This window comes from Hydra vulgaris, chromosome 03, assembly GCF_038396675.1.
Source record: "Hydra vulgaris chromosome 03, alternate assembly HydraT2T_AEP".
Taxonomy (NCBI): Eukaryota; Metazoa; Cnidaria; class Hydrozoa; order Anthoathecata; family Hydridae; genus Hydra; species Hydra vulgaris.
In genome coordinates, this window is record NC_088922.1 from 33300686 (window position 1) to 33321210 (window position 20525).

A 20525-nucleotide genomic window follows, 5' to 3' on the forward strand; every position below is an offset into this window, starting at 1 on the left:
ACAGTAAAACACTTTACTGAAACTAAATGCTTTGTTTTGCAACAAAATCCTTTGCATACAAATGCCTCATTGTATTCAAATGGTTTACTTAACAGTAAATCGTGGAATACCCAGTTTACTTGTTTTAGCTCAAAGAATTCAGAAAATGCAAAGTTTTGTGGTTAACCCCTGAACTTTGATGAAATATAAAATTGAGTTATCAAGTCATCATTTCAGAAATTTATGATAGCTACAAATAAAGGGAAGAGGAAGTGCGTTTTTTTAAAAAGAATCAAATAAGAAGACAAAATTCTTAAGGTACTTAAATCATTATTTTCTCATTGAATGACAACTTTTTAGCAGTTTTGAGGTTTTGAATAAGAGCATACGCGGTGAACTTCAGACGAGATAGAATAGCATTTTAAAGGTCATTTAGGCGTGACCAATTTATTCTTAATAACTTAACCAAATATAAATAATAAGGCTTTTGTTAAAGAAATTTTTTGCCGGTATTTTTTTTTTTAAAAAAAGGTAAACTTCGTTATTGAAAATTATTTAATTAAAATAGTTTTTGATCTGACAAAACTTTTATTACATTTATTATGTTATAATTATTTAAATTTGTGTTTAATATGTTATAATATATTTATTTATTTACAATTGTGTTAATACTTATTTATTTATTTAACATGTTTTATCTAATCTCATATTTTCAAACTGCTAATCCTATTCTTTTAAACTCTTAAACTGGATGTTTACATAATAACGTTTCAATATAAATAATTTTAAAACGTTTTAAAAGCATCCATTTATCTTTTTTAACAAAGTTTTAACTGCAGCTTTAAATAGCGCCGAATTATTTATAAAGGTAAGAGACGACTGCCCATTTTAGAAGAGTCATTTTGCTGAGTAATGATCAATATTGCCATTTTTTCATCTCAAAACTTTCTAAACTCCACTAAGGTACAAATTATTTTTTTCCTGCAATATGCTGCATCATTCAATTATCTATTGAATGTAGATATAAAACCTTTTAAACTAATTCTATTTGATATTTATTCTATATTTATATAACTATTAACTATTCTTTTCTATGTTTAAAGTACTAAAGTGCTTAAAAAAATTTGTTTTCTTTACTTTCAAGTTTTTTTTTAAGGTTTTTATTTTGTTCCTATACTTTTTGTTCAAAGCGAGTGATACTTTTCAGAATACTAACAAAGAGGAACAAAAATATATAAAATTTAGACACCACCTGCGGAAATGTGAGGGAAATCAAATTTATTAAAGGATTTAAAATTTCATTAAAAAATATAATCATTTTTAGAAAATATACTCATGTAAATTTACCCCCTCGTTTTGAAATATACCCATGTAAATTCTGGTTTTAAAAAGGTTCAAAAACTTAATATGATTATAACTTTCATACGCCGAATAATTTTGAGTTATGATTTTGAGTATATAAATATATATAGAGAGCGGATCCAGCATTTTTTAGTCTTTGAGCTAACTTCCAGACGTAGAGCAAACTCCAAACATTTATATGTTTTACACTTATGTCAAATAAGGATGCTTTGGGAAAAAATGTGATGATTGGAGCTTGGAAACAAAATAGTCCCTAAATTTTTGCCCCGTTCATGCCTCTAACGTGAGAGCAACATGTAGATGAAACATTTTTTGTACTATTTTCAACTAGATTTATATTCATAGATAAATTTTAATTTCATAGTAAAATATTTTATCGTTCAAAAATTATGACCATATAAAGTTTAAAACCCCCGCAATTTGAGGGGGTTTTCCCAAAGCATCCTTATTTGACATAAGTGTAAAACATATAAATGTTTGGAGTTAGCTCCATGTCTGGAAGTTAACTATTTCAAAGACCAAAAAAAGCTGGATCCGCCCCTGATATATATATATATATATATATATATATATATATATATATATATATATATATATATATATATATATATATATATATATATTTGTATGGTGCACCTATGATGGCATACTTAACTATGAAGCTTCATTATTCAGTATCCTGTAGACCATGAACAAAAGTTTTGATATGGATACATTCTTTGTTACATGTAGAACAATAATTACCACAAGAGTTTTATTCAGTTTTATTTTCATATTAGTTATTTTTATTTTTTATGTGTTTTTTGAACCAAAATTTTTTTAGTGAAGTAAAAGTTCCTTTTTACTTCACTAACAAATATGTTGTTTTAATGAAAGAAAAAAAGTTTTCTCAACTCGTCAATATTGCAACACACCTAACTCGTCAGTATGCCATCATAGGAAGAAGTCATCACTTTCATTTAAACAAGCTATGTCTGCCTTGTTCAAAAGATAAAATTAAAATAAGTATTCTACTAAATGCACAAAACTTGGAAATAAAATGCATGAAAATTTTATTTCTGCACAGTTGATAATAAAATCACAATCTTAAATATTTAAAGGGATTAAAAATTCAACAGCACATCCCAAAATCGATTTTTGCTGATTATAAAAACAAAATTTGTGCATCAGGGACGTATTTTTACAAAAATTAATGTAAAGTCAGTATAGACATGTTGGTCTAATCACTTTTTTGCCATAACCAATTTATAAAAATAAGACTGGTATGCCATCATAGGCGCCTTTCCCCTTTATATATATATATATATATATATATATATATATATATATATATATATATATATATATATATATATATATATATATATATATATATATATAATATATATATATATATATGTAAATTATGCTAGTGTATTTTACAAATAGAGTGCTCAATGTTCTTAAAGAGCAATAATTAATTAGTAAAAAACACTTATCTAACTTTTATCTTCGACTTGATGTTTCACCATTGCTGGATCATCAGGAAGAGTTCTGGAGTTGCTGGATCATCAGGAACTCTTCCTGATGATCCAGCAATGGTGAAACATCAAGTCGAAGATAAAAGTTAGATAAGTGTTTTTTACTAATTAATTATATATATATATATATATATATATATATATATATATATATATATATATATATATATATATATATATATATATATATATATATATATATAAACTGCCCCAAACGTTAGAGCAACAAGTTGACAAAGTATGTTTTTTACTATTCTCAACTCAAGTTTTGTTTTCAGACTCTAATTAACGCAATATTTGCCAAAACACTTCTATATGGCATTGGTATGAATATGCAAAGGATTAGAACTTAAATTTAGAACTTATTTGAAAGTTACTTAAATATTAAAAAATACTGGATGCTCTGCTCTTTTATATGTAAAATATTTATACTTTGATTATTAAGTCTTTTTTCAGACTTTTCTTATACTTTTTGTTTAAAGCGAGTATGTAAATGTCTTTAAACGTCTGTACAAATGTAATTATATATGCATAAAATGATTATATATAATAACTGTTAGATAGTCTATGTTCTATAGTCTATGTTCTACGTAAGCGTGTAGTCAATGTATAAAAAATAATAATATCTACATCTAGCATTGCCAAATGTAAATCTTTTCTTGAGAAAAGTAATCAAATAAAACCAACAAAAGCAAATAAAATGTTTCAGAAGTGGAAAGTTCCTAAGTATGCCGCTTTCTTCCTGTGAAAGTTGACAAACATTAAATAGAAAAACAAAAAATCGCAGATTTTTGTCAAAAGCACTTGATGACTATTAAAAAAGTCTATCAAGAATGTCGAGAGGTAACAATCAAGTTTCTGTTTTGCATTCAGCTTTACTCCTGTTTGTTTTTTTTCTTTTTTATTTCATTCTAAATTAATAATAGTAATAATAAGTTATATATATACATATATATAACTTATCATTTTTATTATTGTTGTTATTATTATTTTAAAGTAAACAAATTATCTAACTATTAAATAATTTACTTTAAAGTAAAAGGACTTTTGAGAATTGAAAAGACGAAACCGGGGATGTCTGTACGTCGTTGGACGTACTCAAATCTTAAAAAATAAAATTGCTAATAAGATTGTATTTCAAAAAACTCCTAAACGTCTTATATATAAAAAGCAATATCTGCTAGAAGCGAGCAACTGATTACAGTTTGGAATATTCTAATGTTTTTAAAAGTTGTTGAACATTTAAAATAACTAGTGAGATGTTTGAGAGTGAACCAAATTTCGCTTACATTGACAAAAGCAATTGTACATACGCCAAAAATTTTTTGGTTTAAAAAAAAAGTTTCAACACTTTCTTTGTACTGCACTCATCGCTTAAACTTTGGATATAACAGCTATTGACACTCTTACGCAAAAAATTGCCTCTGCCTTGTTGCATCCCATCATGTATGCAACCCATGGAAAATAAAATTCTTTGGGGCACAAGTTTTGGGGTGTCTTTGTTTCAAAGCACCAATCACAGCAACTTTTTTACAAAGTGTTCTCATTTGATGTCTGAAAGTTCAGGGATCACAGCACCAAAAAAGCTGTTGTGATCCCTGAACATTATTAAAAGTTAATATTTTCACTAAGATTTATTAAAAGTCACTATCAATCATTTAAGGTAACTAGCTACATAACTTATAAATGATACCCTATATTTTCTTGTTAGTAAATTTGTGTAAATTAGCGTAATGTTATAAAAAGTTTTAAAATGTTATGAAAACTTGCAAAATGCGTTAAAAATTTTTTCGTACACAGCTCTATACTAAATCTATATTTATCAACTGATTTTAAACTTGATCTTATAAAAACCACTCAGTATACGGACATAATAAACATATGAAATTTAAACCCCTTTCAAAAAAGGAGATTAAAATCTGTTATCTTTCCATTTCTAACCTAATGTTCAATATTTTCTTTTGCATAAACAATAATTTCTCCACCCCTTTAATTTGTCTTTTTGGCGAAATTAATATAATATGAGGAGTCTAAAAATTTGAAATATTTAAATTGTTTAAGATTAAATGTTTTGTCTAAACAAATTTTCACCACAACGTTAAACCATTAAAACGATTTTTTTTTTTTGCTTCTTTTAATAAGTAAAAAATTTTTTTTCTTAATGTAAATAATGCTTCGAATAATTATGTACGGAATTCTAATTTTATTTTCACTTTTGAAAAATCCAAAAACGTGTCACAGAGCAAGTGTATTTTAGAGTTATCAACGGTTTAGCTTTTAATTATTTCCAAAATTTATATTTAATATCACCATTCTCACTTTCACAAAGTAGTTTTTTAGTTTCTTTCCGTAATACATAGCCTTTTAATTCCTTTTCGTAATATTTTTGCGATTCTCGATTGTTTTTCTCTATTGGTCGTCTCTCCACTTTGTTTCTCCGTTCCTCGCGCTTTGTTTCCCTCGTAGTTCATTTTTCTCTCCTCGCAGATTTTTAACGAGGTCAAAAGTTTTATTCTTGTTCTAAAAGTTTAGGAGTTTTATTGTTCGTTTCCACTCATCTCTTTTTTTCTGACCTTTTCCATAACAAGGTTCATCACAAGGTTTTTTCCTTATTAATTCTTTTTGCTGATTATTTGCAATATTTGTCAAGATTTTTTTTTCTAGAGAAATGGTTTTTATATTTAAATTGTTTATCCTGCTATTACACCAAACTTTAATATGTATTAAATCAATGTACATTGATGTACATTGATGGTAGTCCAGCAATGTATGCTTTTATTTTTTAATAGGAAGCTTGTCACGTCACGTTTGCTGGGTTAATGTATTTTGTTGCCATTGATATTTTTTGTGCCTTGTTCCAAAAAATTTTTGAGTGAGAAGAATATTGTGATGAGGCTAAATTAAGTTAAAATACTTACATATAATCGCTGTGATGTTCCTGAGCGTATGAAACAAGTCGCTTTAATATACATTCGTTGAGATACAGAAAAAAGTTTTATTTCTGTAAAGAGTTGGTGGCAGAAGTATCAGTGATAAACTTGTTCTTGTCTAATCTTAAGACTGATGATTTTAATGGGAATGACATTAACTGTAAAACAAACGGTGCAACACTATCTGTTTATTAAACTATAGCTAAATAAGTTCTAAAATTAAACTTTTTTTTTTTTTTCAGGTGCCCCAAGAAGTCCTAACGGTCTTGTCACAGAGCACCGCGGAAGTGCATTTAACCAGGAAGTTTACGCCTCCTTCCTTACCGTGACGTGAAAATAATTCCAGAGCTCGTTTTGAACCTGGATATCCTGCTTGTAAAGCAAGCGCTCCAACCACTGCGCCACGGCCGCACTATTTGTTGTAAGGTTTATATCGCAAACTTTATTGTAAGGTTTACATTGCAAATTTTGTTGTAAGGTTTACATTGCAAATAAAAAAGATGCTAACTGAGATTTTCTATTTTTTAGTTAATAGTATGAGCATGGTACAACTGGAACTACAAACACGGTTGCATTGGGTATCATCTTAAAAGAAGGCAGCATGACATTTATCTCAAACTACTGTAATACTACTGAAGCAATAAACAATGTTCAAAGAACGGAAATATGAAAGAAATACACTCAACGCAGTAATGGTACTTTTCAAGAAATTGCCGTCAGTCTGTTATTAGTTTAAGCAACCAAGGTATTTCCGTAAAATATCTGGTCTGCAAGATAAACAATTAAATTGTTTACTTGGAAAACACTAAAGATCTTACTTTGGAATATTAGCAATCTTTTAAAATTTATTTAAAATGTAATATGACAATCAAGACTTAATACGTTACATAATTTAATATAATTTAATTGCGGTATAATATGGAGTCCTAACTTTAGCTTTAATTTCGAGACCTGTGAATTTTTTTTTGCGTAATTACATTAAGTAATGGTGGTATTAGTTAAAAAAAATCAACAAACGAGTCTAAATATTTGTCTTGATTAAAATCAACAAACGAGTCTAAATATTTGTCTTGATTAAAATCAACAAACGAGTCTAAATATTTGTCTTGATTAAAATCATCAAACGAGTCTAAATATTTCTCTTAATTAAAATGAAATCGAAACAATTAGAAAAACGAAAAAAAATTTTGCACAACTGTTATACAAAATCTTTCTACATCATTACTTTTAATCGCTAAAGCATCTATATCTAGCAAAACTACTGTTTATATAATCATAAAACGATACAAGAGCTCTCTATCTATCGAAAGAGCTAAAGGATCTGGAAGAAAGAGTGGCTTTAAGGATAAGAAAGCAGCAATTAGTATTTTATTTGTATTAGTTCGACAATTATTCACGCAAAATCATCAAATGTGACTTCAAACAGCTCAATCTTTTGCACTTCATTTGTTTGTAGACGTGTCAGCAACAAGTTCAATTAAAATTTATTGGATAAATTTGGTAAGAAACCTCTCTTGTGGCAAGCAATACGCAGTTTAAGATCTCGAGCTTTTGTCACATTTAACTTTAAACTCGGATGTTTACATCAAGGAATGCATGCAAGCTAAACTTTTGCCATTTTATCGAAGTTACGATGTCCCCTGTTGGTTCTGGCCTGATCTTGCTTTTTATCATTATTCTACGGTACAATTCTTTCGAATTGTACCATTTTTGATTCATATCGAAAAGCTTGAATTCACCAAACTGCCCATAATTCCGTCCTATTCAAAAAATTTTTGGGAATTGGCAAAGATTGTGTTAAATTGGCAAAGCAATAAGTACAGCTGAAGATTTGATTAAAGAGTGGACATTAGTAGGAATAAAAGTTGTCAAAGACACAGAAGTTGATGTCGTCGATTCGCTTAAATGTTCGCTTATTTATTCGAAATAATGAAAAATATTAAAATAAAAGCATTTTTATAATCTTCAAGTTCCTTTGATTAAAATAAATATTGATTTAATTATTTTACATTTTTTTGAATTTTTCATTGTTCCGAATTTAACGATCGCTTACTTTACAAGAAATCAGTTTTTTCACAACAAATATTTCTTAAAAAAGTTCCTCATTTCGAATCAAAAACTGTATCCATGGTCTTCAGAATATTTTCGTACTCAATTTTTAACTGTCATTGTCCTTTTACTCTCCGAAATAGTATGATGGTGTGTTCAAACCGTCTTTACTATTTCGGAGAGTTTAGACGTATTAAAAAATAAAATAAATTTTCATTAAAACATTCGATGGACGTTCCAATATTCCCCACTCTTTAAAACAATTTTACAATTTTAATATAACATTGAAAGTTTACCACTCCAAGCTTTAGGTGACTAAAACATCAAAAATTATTATTTTTTTAGATACAAAGAACAACAACCTCGACGTACTCCTGTTAGTTTTGCACAACGTTTTATACCAGGAAAGTTATTTTTATTTAAACTATTTTTGCATAAAATAAAGTGCATATGCACTTTATTTTATGCCGAGCTATAACCAAATTAGTTTAAATAAAAATAACTTTCCTGGTATAAAACGTTGTGCAAAACTAACAGGAGTCTGTCAAAGTTGTTGTTCTTTGTTTCTTTTCTCTCTATATAAGAATTAATGTTGTATGTAGCCATGGGAGCCCGCAGGATTTTCAGATATGACACTTTCACGCATTGTGGAAACTTAAGTATGTTTATGCTGTTCCCAAATAATGATGCTTAACCAAAAACGCAATGATGGAGGCCTGAGAGCAAAAATCCCCCCAAACACTTGACCCCCCCTGCCCAAACGTGAGGGCACTGATGGAGTAAAACTCCATGCCCTCACGTATGCAAGTTTATTAACTTATAGTAATTTTAAATTCATCTACAGGTTTTAAATTTCATGCAAAAATATTGTAAAGTGTAAAAGTTATGATCGTGCAAAATTTCCAACCCCCCAAAGAATAGGTTTTAAAAATTTTAATTTTTGGCTTTGTTCTCTCTTCAGCTAGTCTATTTTTGGCTTCGTTCTCTCTCCAGCTAGTCTATTTTTGGCTTCGTTCTCTCTCCAGCTAGTCTATTTTTGGCTTCGTTCTCTCTCCTGCTAGTCTATTATACCTCTTTACTCAATATGAGCATTTGGGTATTAGGCTGAGTTTTTTTCTTAGAGAAAGCACGCTTTCTTACAATAAAGCACGCCTTTTTTCAAGAGAGTACGTAAAAATAAATACATTAATATAAATGATACTCAAGTATAAAATAAAAATTGAACATACATGTTTCAAACAATAAAATATTATTTCGTTACAAGATAAATTAATCAAATGTAAATAAAGTATTTTCAATAGAGAGAATATAGGGCTACGTCAAAATTAGGCAATTTTATTCCAGTAATACGTTGTTCCAGAGATACGTACTATAAGTGACACAAAATTGATTGAATTTTGTTCGACATAATGCTTCATTTACATAACTATTATTTCGTATTAAACTTGCTTATTGGTTTCAAAATGAAAAGATCTTTAAAAATAAAGCAAGATAAATTATGCTTCCACATAAAAAACAAGATACATTTTAATTGTATACATCGAGGGTTTTCATGTTATTAAAAAGTATTGAGAAATGTGAGAAACAATCTGCATAACTGATTACCGGATCGCATGTTTCTGCCAACGATTCAGACATGTTAACTTGCTTTTATCAGTGCTTTCTCAGGTCTTAACTCCATAATTTATTTAATTATGATAAATTATGCTTCCACATAAAAACAAGATACATTTTAATTGTATACATTGGGGGTTTTCATGTTATTAAAAAGTAGCTAAACTTTATTATTAAAAGAATAATAAAGTTTAGTTACAATTTTTTTAACAAAATAAACTCGCACCTTATATAAAAAATATATAAATATATGGATATTTTTTTTGGTCAATAAAATTTTTCGATAAGTGTGAGGGGTAGAAAAACGTATTTTGAAGAGCAGGTAGAAAGAGTTCATTTTATTTGTTAAAAGGGATGTTAAAAGGGCGGAAGTCACATATTTTACAAAATTGACTTTTTTTGCAAATTTGTATATTCAAAAGATAGCTCCATCATTTTGTGTTAAAAAGGTGTCTGTAAAAAGTTTTCTCTAGCCTGTACAGTGTCTAAAAGTTTTGGTTTTTTTTTAAAAGGGCTGAAGTCCGGACTTCAGCCCTTTTAACAAAAAGCAAGAAACTGCGCTGAAGTCAGTGGACCAAACGTAACCTCACTTTGCTGTTTTGATTGTACAACAGCGTGGTAAATAAAGTTGATTTATTACGTTTGATCATTTTAATAGTGATTTAAATTGGTTAACTGCTTTTTAAATGGGTGATAGTGGTAGTGAGTCTGATCATACAAGTTATAAAAAAAAGATAAGAAACTCAGATGATTATAAAAGAAACAAGATTAAGAAATCTAGGCTTACTGGTGTGGCATATGAAAACCACAGGGGACAAAAAGCTGATGCAAAGTCTATCAAAGATTCATGCAGGTAAAAGATAATACACAGTATTTCTTAATTTAACAGTAGCTCTAAGCCAAATTGTAATAATTTGTATTAAATTTGGTCAGATTTAGGCTCTGTATTTTATAGTTGGCTTATAGACCTAGGTTGTTGATTGCTTGTTTAGGTTGTAAATATTTGTAGGCCAAAGACAATAGAATGACATTTTTAGGGTAGTCTACAATCACTTATCATATTTTAACTTAAATTCTATTTTGTTTCCTAGACTAGACTACCTATAAATTTTTTTATGAAGTAAAATTACAACATAGTGTTTTTTTACAGTTGTTCAAGAAAGGGTTTTGAATCTATTTGCAAAGACAACCTCGATTATGCATTTATAAACTTATGCAGCCAGTCCAATACAAAAGATGAACAGTATTTATTTTTACGCGGCTTGATTGATGCTTGATGATAATATCCGTATATTATGAGGAAGAGAAGCCTGGTTTAAGAGATAACAAGGGAAAAAGTCGTGATGCCAATGAAGATACCGTACGAAAAAGAAAAAGTAACGGCGGAAACAAATAGGAATTTAAGTATCATGTTTTGATCGGAAATGAACGAGTACAGGTATGTGTTGTAGCATTTTTATCAATATTTTCTGCGTCAGAAAAAAAGGTTAGAAGAGTAAGGGGTTTAAAAATGGAAAGAAAAGCAGTTAAAGATTTGAGAGGAGTACATACGAGTTACATTACCAGTCATGATATACTAGCTAAGGTATACGCTCACATAGACGCCTTTCCAAAAAAACTGATCCACTATGGCGGAAAGGAAAGGTATTTTTTGCGTGAAGATTTGAACGTGAAATTAGTGTATGAACTATTTATGAAAAAAAATGAAGGGGTAAAGTTCAGTTACAAATCCTATTATAACTACTTAAATGAGCACTTTCATTTACGTTTCGGGCAACATCAAGTTAAACCCTGTTGCATATGCGAAAAGTTAAAGCTAAAGATAAAATCACCTCACCTTAATGAAGTTGCTAACAAACAGCAGTAACTGAGTTGGCAGTACATATCAGACGCGCAAGTTTTACCAAGCCATAAAACAAGATGTACAGGGCGCTAGGAAAGAAAAAAATGTAAATCTTTTGTCCCTAACCGTAGATTATATGCAAAACATTTCACTGCCCAAAATACCTGTGCAAGAGTTATTTACCTAAGGCAGTTGACGGTTAATGTATTTTCTATTCATGATGTGAAGAGAAACGTTGCAACACTCTACCTTTATTACGAGAACAGGCTAAAAAGTCTCCAAATGAAATTTGCTCCTTTCTTTTGCACAACCTTTCTACCTGACTTAAGAGTATAATGAATTAACTTTTATGCCGATAATTGTGAGAGGCAAAATAAAAACCATTGCTTTTCAAAACTTTTTATGGCGCTCACTGACAATAAGTGGATTAAAAAAGGTTAATCAATTTTTTCCAATCAGAGGGCACAGCTTTTTGCCTTGTGACCGTGACTTTTCGATTATAAAAAGAGAGTTAAGAAGGCATGACAGAGTGTACAGCGTTCAAGAAAGAAATAAAATTATATTGAAATGTAGTAATCAAAGAAAGTTTTTAGTGGTTGATGTGGAGAGTTCATCTCTAGTTTACGATGTTAATATTGGTGGCCAGTTCACTATAAAAGAAACGTTACCTCAATTGAAACAATCGGTAAACCCAGAAACCAACAAACTCTGTTTGCAATAAGCAAATTTCACAATTTTCAATACAATTGTGACAACATAAGTCAATGTAAAGCCATTGAAATTATCAATGGTATTGTCAAACGTACATTTATGATGAGAAAAAATATTCAAAACAAAGTTAATCTACCAGAACAGCTTCTTTACCCAAACGGAAAGTTTTCAATAAAATCTGCTAAATTGAATGATTTAAGAAAGTGTATTAAGTATATCCAACATGACCATATTGACTACTGCAATGACCTAGAGCAGAAAGCAAAGATGGAGAAGCAGATGATGTTGGGGGAAAATGATTAAGCATAGCTGATAAAATTTCTGTAATTGACCTTTTTTTCTTTATGATTTTTGTTAAAATGTATAAACAATTCATATATATACATTTGTGAAGATTTTTTGTAGTTTGTAACATTATTTTCTATAGCCCAAAATTAATATCATAATAAAATAAACAGTAATTATTTGTTGAATGTTAAAAGGGCTGAAGTCCACAGTGTTAATTGGTTTATAGGTTCTTAAAAAATAAATATAAAAAAAGTATGTTTGCTTTTAAGATAAAAAACATTATCCCCTTTAAAAAAAAAAAATTTACAAAAGTTTACTGAGGAATTAGTGCTGTTTTTTTTTCGTTTCCCAAAAGTTTACATTGTTGGAGTTCCGCCCTTTTAACATTCACCGATTAATTTAATGTTACATTTGTTACATTGTTACACTTTAAACATTTAGATACTTTTCAAAGTTTGTTGTTCATCATAGAAAATAGTAGATAGATGTCGCTATTAGAGAGAAATAAGTTTGTGTTATCAGCAAACATAATATTTAAAAAAATTGATGCTTTATGCAAGTTGTTGAAATGTGTTAAAAACAAAAAAGACCCTAACATGGAACCTTGCGGAACACCACAGGAAAAATTTAAGAACTGTTTATGATTAAGTTCATTACAAGAAACAAATTGTTTTCTGTTAGATAAATAACTTTGAAACCATTTAATTACACTTTCATTTATTCCGTAATAATTAAGTTTATAAAGCAAAATATCATGATCACTGATTTTAAAATAATAATTTTGATTATTTTGAGATCATTTATTATTTTGAGATCAGTGATCATGATTGACAGAATAAAATGCTTTTGAAAAGATTAATTAAGATTCCTAATGTGAATTGAGATTTATAAAAAAATGGGAAATTTCACGTACTAATTAGATAATTGCATACTCAGTTATTTTTTTTAAATCAAACTGGTTGTTGTATAATAGATTGTTAAAACTAAAATAATTAAATACTCTACTGTACATAATTCTTTCAAGTATATTTTAAATATATATAAGATAGAGACAGAGCGGTAATTACTGCTGTTAGATTTGTTACCATCTTGGAATAACCGTTCAATTTTCAATTGATGAAGAAAAACACCTTGACCAATTGATTGATTTTAAGACTTAAAAAATAATACATTTTATTTGTTGAAAGCAATCTATAACTATGTTACCATTGATTTCATTTAGGTTCAACTGCTTTATTTTTTTAGTGTTTTGAAAGCTTTTTTTAGACTCATTAAATACTAACTCAGTACATATCTCATCTGAGTGAATGCAATTACACTGTTAAAAAAATATCGCGTATTTTACGGAAATTTTCCGGCAGCACTTTTTCCAGAATATTTCCGTTCTTTTACGGAAAAAACATTATACGTTAACGAAAATATTTGTTAAAATACGGAAAATATCCATCATTATAAAAACAGAAATTTCTGTAGAGTAATTCCATGTCAAAACAACCAGGCCATGCAACCCTATGTCTTTGGATTTTTTTTATATTTTTACCATAGTTAGTACATTATAAAATAAGATAAATCCCAAAATTTCAAGGTCTAACTCCCAACGGTTCGTGAGTAATGGTTCTTTTAATTTTGGCTACTATTATTGTTTTGGTCATTTTCCGCCATTTTTAATTTTACATTTCTCTTTATAAAACCATGCCTTTAAACGTGTGAATTCTAAAAATAAGCGACTTAGTTAATCTTAAGGTGAGGAATTTAAATATATAAATAAAAAACTCATTTTATAATTAAAAAGTACCTAAATATCAATTATAAATGTTAAATAATGGACACCTAATTTGACATTTTTTAAGCCTAAAATTTCAAATTAGGTCATTGTATGTTTGAAGAACATTGTGTGAAAAAATCATTTCTGCCAAATACATAGTTTTGTAAATATTTTACTTTTGTACTAAAAATGTATATATAATTGCAGGGGCGGACCACGATTTTTTGGTGTTTGAGTTAAATAACTTTCAGCTAAGTTCTATACTCCAAACTTTAAATGTTCATACTTATGTCATTTAAGGATGTTTGCAAAAAATTGCGCTACGAAGAGCCTGAGAACAAAAATACCCTAAAAAGTAGAAATCATCCGCCCAAACGTGAAGGGAATTGATTTTTCCAAACAGAAAAATTACTTACTTAAATAAGACTAAAAGTTGTACATATTTTTAAAATTTTGTCAAAAAATCATTTGGCATTTAGAAGGTATAACCATGTAAAGTTTACAACCCCCTCAAAACGGGGGGGGGGGGTTGTTTAATTAGGTATGATTTCTAAACAAATCATTATTTTTCAATGAAATTTTATTACCTTAAAGAAATTTCTACCTAGTTTAGGATATTAGAATTCATATTTCAAAAAATTTATTTCCCCCACGTTTTAGATTTCTAATTTTTAGGGTATTTTTGTTCCCAAGTTCTTTGCAGCGCTAATTTTTGCAAAACATCTTTAAATGGCATAAGTATGAACATTCAAAGGTTTGGAATATAGAACTTACCTGGAAGTTATTTAACTCAAACACTATAAAATCGTGGATCCGCTCCTGAATTAAACGTGCAATTTTTATTTCTTTTCCTAAGAGTAATTCCATTTCAAAACAACCAGGCCATACAACCCTAAATTCTCTGATTTTTTTTTCAATTTTCGCCAAAGTACTTTAGGAAAAAATGATAATTCCTACCTAAATCTAAATCTAAGTGGTTCTCAAGTTATGAAAGTTTTTTTAATGTATTTTTTGTTTCCTTTTTGTTCTTTGGTTCCTTTTCTTTTCCAATTATCAGTTTAATTGCTGAAAATAAGTTTAATTGCTGAATTCAGACATATTCATCTAATTTAAATGTTGCAATTAGTTCTACATAAATAATGTAATTAATACTTGTGCATTTTTAAATTTGCAAGTACAACATTTTTTAATTCATTATCAAAATGATTTCATGTGATATTGGTTAAGTTTTGAAGTCAGAATGCCATAAAACCTCATATTCTAGAAATAAAGAGATTTTTTTACTACATGACCTAGACACTGATACTCGTCAAAACATTTTATGGAGATCTGAGTTGCGTGCTTGTGAAGAACTATTCAGCATTTGTAATCACCATTTTCACTACTTTGAAAAAAGATTTGAAAAGAAAAATGGCAATTTTTGTAATGTTTATAAAGTTCATAAAAAAAAAATGAAAGGTAGTAATAGTAATAGTAATATATTTAAATAAGTCCTCGTAGATAAAATGACAAATAATTAAAAACCAAACAAACAAAATTATACAAAAATTTATGGTTTGTGAAATATAAACTTTAAGTAAAAAAAAAAGCAATTGTTGTTCATAGCAAGTAAGTTGATATCAAAATTGGGAAAAGGGAAAAAAGATTGCTTTCATTTAATTCAAGTTTACATCTATATCTAAAGTATCTAAAAAGTATCTAAAAAGTATCTAAAAAGCCAATATTTGTAGCTGCTAGTATCTAAAAAGCCAATATTTGTAGCTGCTAAAGCACGAATTAATTAATAAACGTGTAGCTGATCTTCAGTAAAAGATGTACTGTTTGCAGCTGGAGAAAAAAAATACTTGTCAATTCTATTCTTAAATGCGTTAACTGACGGAACCTTTTTGCATGCTGACCGCAAGTTATTCCAATCATTGACAATACGATTTGTAAAAAAATTGTGACGAGCATTATTATATGTGAATTCACGCATTAGGACATTGAAAGATGATCTGCGAATTGGTGGATTATGCCAATTGATACTCTCAAAACCGTTTTCTAGCTTAAACTGCTGGATTAAGTCGCCACGTCTCCTGCGAGTTTCCAAAGTAATAAAATTGAGCCGACGACACCTTTCAGCGTAAGGTAATCCTATTAAATCATGAGGTACTTTTGTTGCTTTGCGCTGAATTTTTTCGATTTCTTTGATGTCGCCTTTTAAGTAAGGACACCATACTGGAATGGCGAATTCCAGGTGCGGCCTAACATACTTAGTGTATAACTTACTCCAAACTTCCATATCTCTTGATCTAAATGTCTTTTTTAATAGGCCAAGTATCATACTCGCTTTACGTGTTGCAACCTGTATGTGTTGATTCCATTTTAGATCATTAGATATGAAGATACCCAGGTCCCTCTCAATATCCGTTGCCTCAAGAGTAAGTGATGCATTTCCATCATTCATTACATATTCATGATTACTATTTCCATAACCAAGGTGCATAACTTTACATTTTTGAAAATTTAACTCCATCAGCCATTCCTTTGACCATTCTGTGACAATGTTTAAATCATTTTGTAGGATCAGGCAATCAGCATCGTGAAACTCAGGTCTTATTTCTTGTAACAGTTTAGTATCGTCAGCATAGATTTTATGAACTGATTTTAACTTATCCGTTAAGTCATTTACATAAATGATAAATAATGTTGGACCAAGTACAGACCCCTTGAGGAACTCCGCTTAGAACATCGGTCCAGTCGCTAGAGTGTTCACCTAAAACAGTTCGCTGTTTTCTACTAATCAAAAATGACTCAATCCATTTTAGAACATTGCCATTAATCCCATATGCTTTCACTTTATGAAGTAGTCTACAGTGAGAAACTTTATCAAACGCTTTCGCAAAGTCCAAAAATGCAATATCGACAAAATTTCTTTTACTTAACGCTTTCGTGATGTAGTCGACACTCTCCAATAAGTTAGATGTGCATCCTTTTTTGGACATATATATATATATATATATATATATATATATATATATATATATATATATATATATATATATATATATATATATATATATATATAATTATATTTTTTAGTTAAACAGAATTTGAGTTATAACTATTTAATTCTCGAATTAGAGTTAGAACTCGTGGGGAAACAACTGTTCCAGCTTTGTTTTCTTTAGTGTTTTTTTTTACATTTTTAGGATTATAGTCCACCATATACCTAACAAGTAAAATATATTATACAAGCTTTAATATTAGTTACACAAATCTATATGTGCAAAAATATAAGAGTTCTTATATATTTCTAACATTGCTTCTTGTTTTTTGATCAAAAATAAAAACTAGAATGATGTCTTAACTGGAAAATTAATAATTTTACCTTTGTATAAAATCCAATGTTGCAAAGACATTCTGATCATATTGCATGTTCATCACATAATGCATTGCAAATAATACACCAACAGCTGATAAAGGATCAGTGAATGTATACAAAAGTTTTTTTTCAATTAATACATAAAAATGTTTTGATTCGAACCAAGTGCCTGTTAACAAAACAATAAAATATATTTTTGTTGCATGTTAAATGTTTAATAATATCAGTCAGAAAAAATGGCCCTGCTATTGATAAGATATGACCCAGTTTAACTGTGGTAAGAGTAGGAGGAGCTTATAAACCTCTGATTTTCCTAGTACTAGCACCATAATAAAAATACTTAGCCCTGATCGAAACAGGCCAGAAAGGACATAAGGTTTTATATAATTCCTTTAACTCTTTTAATCCTCTCTAAGTAAATGTAATTATTATCCAAACCATACAAGCGTAGGTTTGGATAATAATTACAGGAAGTTTACCTTTACTAAAAAAAGTTTACCAGGCTAAAATATAAATAAAGCTAAAAAAATTTACCTTTTACTAAAATTATTGGATGAGAAGTAGGGCAAAGATCTTCCATCTCTGGTATTGTGGCTAAAACCTGATAAAGAATTAGGTATTCAAATTTCATAACTATTGTAAACAAACATTTTTCAAATGAAAAACTTACAAAAAAAAAACTTACAAAACTTACAAATTTTCAAATGAAAAACTTACTGATAAAATCATATGTTCAGATTTATCCCCAAAATGAGCTATAAGTAAAGGCAGCCATGCCCAACAAATTGCTTGCTGAATGCCTCCATAGTCTATACTTGTACTTTTTGCATCGAGTAAAACTTTCTTTACTGCATTTTTTTTAGTCGTGACTTCAAAGTATAAGAATATAAGATTTGATTTGCAGGTTACTGCATTTGTTAACTTGTCCATTAATGAAAAACTCATCAGATTTGAAAAATGATCCATAAGATATTCCAATTGTGATAAAAATGGCCATTGGAACAAAACTTCAGAAAATGGAATTACATCATTTATTGTATGGCGTTGCAAAGAATATGTGTCTGCCATAAGTTTATCAACATCATCTTTTGGTCAAGGCAAATTTCTGAACAATTGTTGTAGCTGTTCCTAAAGAAATACATGCGAATATTAAATTAATTACTATATACATATTTTTAATAAGTAAATATAAAATTAAATATTAAAGATGTTGAAACAAATAATACAAATATAAAAATAAATAAGTTTAAAAAAAAGTTATTTTATTATCTATTTTTAAAAATAGATAATAAAGATGTTTATATCTATTTTAAAATGGATATTTAAGATAAAAATATTTAAGTTGAAAATAAATAATTAAGTTTTTAGAGAAACTAAATTTTTGTTGTGTTGAAATTGTGTTGAATTTAAAATTGGTCTACCTTGGCATTTGGTAAGTCCACAGATTCACTGGAAAAATTTGGATCCCAATTATGTATATTGTGTATATTTAGTTTCATTTTCTTAGATTGTTTTTTTAACAAGGTAACTTTCCGATTAGCATTTCTTTCCTTGTTCCATTCTATACATTAATGTTTCAACTCCACTACTGACTACTTTGCCGTTTATTTCGTCTATAAATGCATCAGGATATCTATAACATGAAAGTTCATATTATGTCAGAAAATGCTATAGTTTCCAAGATCTATAAAAACTTATAACTTATGCAAGCTTTATATCATATTTGAATATTATTAGCTGTGTATAAACTTTTTTTCAATTTAACAACAATCTAACTGTTAATGCTATATTATTCAATATATTTTTAATATAGTATAAAAAGAATAGCAAACCTTGCAACAACTTTTTGAGCTATAACTTGTAAACCATTTCGATTAGGCTTTTGATCATAATGGAAAATATCACTCATTAATGTACCAACCATTTTTCTTATATTTGATTCGGAGGGCTTTCGCTTACTGTTGATGTCACTTAAAAACTCAGCAGGAAAAGTATCCCATTTTACAATATATGTTTGTGCCCAATTTGAAGATCCTGATGAAGATAAAGTCGAAGGTTCTGCATATGGTGAGGTAACTGATGAAATCTGAAAAGATGGAGTAACTGATGACAGTTCATAAACAGAGACAGGTTGACACGCAGACAAAAAACGCCTAGCCTTTATCGGAGGCATTAATGCAGTTAGGTCTTCTTCTTTAAGATATTTCAAATCGCTTTCTGTCTCGAGCCCCAAAAGCAACAAATCATTCACAATCTTACCAGGTTCAAGACCTTGCATTGTTGGAAAAACGTTGGTTATTTTTTCTCTTAAAGGGATATCCATTTTTTCTAAAAAAAGATAAAAAGTAACTAATTCATGATGGTAAATTTATGTGTTTGTATATATATATATATATATATATATATATATATATATATATATATATATATATATATATATATATATATATATATACACACACATATATATATGCAAGTTAATTGCTGTCGACTTGATGTAGGTTTTACAAGTATTATTCGTAAAAGTATAGATGAAGTACACTTCTTTTTTGTATATTTTCTAAAAATGTTTATAACCTTACAAATATTTTTAAAAATATTTATACCAATAAGATAACAAACTTTTTATTAGGGTCCTCCGAATTGCTTCAATTCGCGAATCAAGTGTCGCTTTGATTCGAGATTCAATTCGAAAAAAATGGTTCGAGTTTTTCGAATCATATTTTACTTTTTGAGTGTTGTCGTACTTTTAGATTTCCAACACTAAAATTTATTTGAAATGCTTTTTTTTATCCCGGACGGAGTAAGAGTAATCGAAAATTGTTTTAATACTGCTTTTAAAATAACGCTGATAAATTATTCCGTGCAAAAATAATTTGTTCAAAGATTTTTTTTCCTCTTTTTGGGGAAAAAATGCTTAAATTTGGTTTCTTTATATTAATGATTCGATTCGTGATTTGATTTGCATATCAAAACCTGCTTCAATTCGAGATTCAAAACAAAAAATGCCAATTTACAGGGCCCTACTTTTTATCTATATTTAATATTTAAAGTTATAACAGATAAGAAAAATATTTTGTATAGAAATTACTTGAGTATA

General features: G+C 28.6%; 1 protein-coding gene across 1 annotated transcript; it reads right to left on the bottom strand.

Annotated features, from left to right (window-relative positions):
- Window positions 1–15565: 15565 nt before the first annotated feature.
- Window positions 15566–19749, bottom strand: LOC136078105 (uncharacterized). The gene is made up of 6 exons (XM_065792962.1): window positions 19258–19749; window positions 18847–19058; window positions 18143–18553; window positions 17960–18026; window positions 17432–17594; window positions 15566–17272 (listed from the first exon to the last, which is right to left on the bottom strand). The coding sequence occupies exons 3-6, from the start codon at window positions 18491–18493 to the stop codon at window positions 17143–17145; spliced, it is 711 nt and encodes a 236-aa protein (XP_065649034.1). The 5' UTR covers window positions 18494–18553; window positions 18847–19058; window positions 19258–19749; the 3' UTR covers window positions 15566–17142.
- Window positions 19750–20525: the final 776 nt, after the last annotated feature.